Below are 3370 nucleotides of genomic sequence, written 5' to 3'. Positions count from 1 at the left end.
TGAGGCGGGGGTGTAGTGGCTCCAATCCCAGCACTTTGGGAGGCCAAGATGGGGGGGATCACGTAAGGCCAGGAGTTCAAGACCAGACTGTACACAAAGTGAGACATTGTCTCAACAAAAAAATTTAAAACTTAGCCAGGTGTAGCCGTGCACACTGACGGTCCCAGCTACTCAGGAGGCTGAGGCAGTAAGATCGCTTGAGCCCAGGAGTTCCAGACTGCAGTGAGTTATGATCGTGCCACTGCACTCCAGCCTGGAGGACACAGCAAGTCCCTGTCTCTATAAAATACATTAAATGTAATTAAAATAAATAATGTTTATATTGATTACAAATTTAAATGATAATGTCTTTGATATACTGGGTTAAATAAAAATATTATTAAAATTAATTTCATCTGTTTCATTTTACTTATGTTAATGTGGCTACTAGAAAATATTAAATTTTACATGTGGCTCACATTATATTTCTATTGGACAGTGCTGGTCTAGGCCATTTCTTCTGTCATCCAAGGGAACAACTGCTGTCCTGATTCAGCCCCTCCCCAGAATCCATCTTCCTGGTCTAATTATAAAAAGAGGTGGAGGAAGAAAACAATGTCCCCATCTTTGTAATACAGAAGCATCAGTATACTCGCTGACAAAGTATCCCCACGCTAGATGTCTCAGATAGACCCCTCCTGCTCAGACAACCTCCCCTTTGTGGGCACAAGCCCTAGAGTATGCAGAGAGCACACGGGTCTCCCTCAGTGGCTCCACAAAAGTTGGCAGAGAATCTTGTGAACATTGCATGTACCTCTAATATGACATTTATCATATTATATTATCATTGGCTTTTTTTTTTTTCCGAGGAAGTCTCGGTCTCGCTCTGTCGCCCAGGCTGGAGCACCGTGGTGCGATCTCCGCTCACTGCAACCTCCACTACCCAGGTTCAAGCAATTCTCCTGCCTCAGCCTCCTGAGTAGCTGGGATTACAGGCACATGCCACCACACCCGGCTAATTTTTGTATTTTTAGTAGAGACGGGGTTTCATCACGTTGGTCAGGATGGTCTCAAACTCCTGACCTCATGATCCGCCTGCCTCGGCCTCCCAAAGTGCTGGGACTACAAGTGTGAGCCATTGCGCCCGGCTATCACTGGCTCTTTATGTTTCTGTCTCATGCCTCTCTTCTCCACTCCCAATCACTAATCCCACAGGCTTTGACCTCCTCAAAGGCAGGTCTCAGGCCGGGCACGATGGCTCATGCCTATAATCCTAGCAGTTTGGGAAGCTGAGGAGGGCGGATTGCCTGAGTTCAAAAGTTCAAGACCAGTCTGGGCAAAGTGGCGAAAATCCAAAAAATTTAGTCTCTACTAAAAATACAAAAAATTGTCCAGGCACGGTGGCTCACGCCTGTAATCCCAGCACTTTGGGAGGCCGAAGCAGGCGGATCACAAGGTCAGGAGTTGGAGACCATCTTGATCAATACGGTGAAACCCCATCTCTACTAAAAATACAAAAGTTAGCTGGGCGTGGTGGTGCATGCCTGTAGTCCCAGCTACACGGGCGGCTGAGGCAGGAGAATCGCTTGAATCTGGGAGGTGGAGTTTGCAGTGAGCTGAGATCATGCCACTGCACTCCACCCTTGGTGACAGAGTGAGACTGTCTCAAAAAAAAAAAAAAAAAGCAAAAAATTAGCTGGGAGTGGTGGTGCGCACCTGTAATCTCAGCTACTCAGGAGGCTGAGGCATGAGAATCACTCAAATCAGGGAGGCAGAGGTTGCCTCACTAGCCGAGATTGCACCACTGCACTCCGGTCTGGGCAACAGAATGACACTGTCTCAAAAAAAAAAAAAAAAAAAGGAAGGATCAACCAGATGTTACGCAACTGCACTGTCCCCAGCACAGTCCCAGGCACACAGTAGACACAAGCAATGAAACATGCAATTCCTGTGCATATTACTCTCTGCACCTGTCCTCTAGCATCTGTCTCTCCTGCCATGCTGACTGGCTCTTGCTCTCTACAGGATAACCTGGTGGCTCTGTGCCATTCCCTACAGTATTCTCATCTTCATCTATGATGAAATCAGAAAACTCCTCATCCGTCAGCACCCGGGTGGTGAGGCTCCCCTGGGCCCCACTCTGACTGAGTGGTCACCAGCCCCCTGACTAGCTCCGCCATCCTGCCTAGTCCCTCGACCCACCACTGACTTTCTCCCCTCCTCGCTGCCAGCCTTGACTGCACCTGGAACCCAGACCTCTCTACCCCTTGGCTGCACCCCCCTGCTCCATCTGACCCTCCATCTGCCCTGTGTTCCAGACCTCCCACCTCCAACCTTGTCCCTGCTTTCCCTTCTGCCTGTCTCCCCTGGATGCCTCTCCTCCCTTCTTCCAGTTCACACTGGCCTCTTCTCTTCCACAGGCTGGGTGGAGAGGGAGACGTACTACTAAACTCAGCAGAGGAAGAGCTTCCTGTGACACAGGGGTGTCGTGAGAGCTGGGGTGGGGCCAGAGATTATAAGTTTGACACAACATCTGAGACACTAGGATGAATTATCTTGGATGAGAAAGATGGGCAATCCTGGGCTGGCTTGAGGGCATCACAGGCAGAGGATGAGGTGGGCTGAAGGGAAGCCCGGCCTGCCTCTAGCTGGAGCCCTGCAGGGAGGGGCATGGTCCTGCTGAATCCTGTAACCAGTCTAGACAGTAAATGTCTGGAAAAACCCTCACCGGCTGGATGTGTCAAATCTGATATTGGGGGAGTGGGGATTACTGTGAAGCTCCCTCCACAGGTCTTCATGATGACCAGGCTGGGGAAGTGTTTTAAGGACCAGAGTCAAGGCTGGGATAGGATCAGTATCAAGCATCCTTGCCCTTTAAAGTCACTCTCTGAGCCACTGGACAGCAAGGACAGGGCAAGTGACTGCCTCAAAACTCCAGCTGAGATCAGAGAAATGGAAGGTGGGGGAGAGAGGAGCAGCTGAGCCACACATAGGAGAGGGTCCACAGCATCCACACGGGGTGGGTGGGGTGGACTCATCCGACCACACCTTGCAGTTTGTGAGACCAGCTTGCAGACCACAGCGCTGTGGTGCTAGAAGAGATCAGACTGCATCAGTGAAAAGCCTGAAGTCCGGAGAGGTTAAATGACTTGGGAACGGTCATGTGCTGAGTGGTGTCCCTCATCTGAGAAAGGGACAGGTAGGAGGGACAGACTCCAGGCATACTGGTGGTCCCTGCCCTCTGTCATCAGGACTCCTCAACCCCATTCTGACCCTCAGCCTGTTTTCTCTGGTGTAACCTTGAGATAGAGGCTATAACAAGACTTTCTGGATCCCTGTGGCTTTTACTATAGGTAAAGCAGCTGCCCGCGCTCTGCATGGGGTGATGGAC

At 50.4% G+C, this 3370-nt stretch overlaps 1 protein-coding gene across 1 annotated transcript in view; it reads left to right on the top strand.

Moving 5' to 3' along the window:
• ATP1A4 (ATPase, Na+/K+ transporting, alpha 4 polypeptide) overlaps positions 1 to 2706 on the top strand; it is a 36189-nt gene extending 33483 nt beyond the window's left edge. Inside the window, exons 21-22 of the mRNA XM_011970394.1 lie at positions 2005 to 2096; positions 2400 to 2706. Of these exons, the coding sequence (XP_011825784.1) occupies positions 2005 to 2096; positions 2400 to 2428 (121 nt within the window). The 3' untranslated portion in view covers positions 2429 to 2706. The remainder of the gene's footprint in view (positions 1 to 2004; positions 2097 to 2399) is intronic.
• The last annotated feature ends 664 nt before the right edge of the window (positions 2707 to 3370 follow it).

The sequence above is a fragment of the Mandrillus leucophaeus genome, unplaced genomic scaffold (genome assembly GCF_000951045.1).
Source record: "Mandrillus leucophaeus isolate KB7577 unplaced genomic scaffold, Mleu.le_1.0 Scaffold947, whole genome shotgun sequence".
NCBI lineage: Eukaryota > Metazoa > Chordata > Mammalia > Primates > Cercopithecidae > Mandrillus > Mandrillus leucophaeus.
This window is presented reverse-complemented; position numbering and strand designations above follow the sequence as displayed.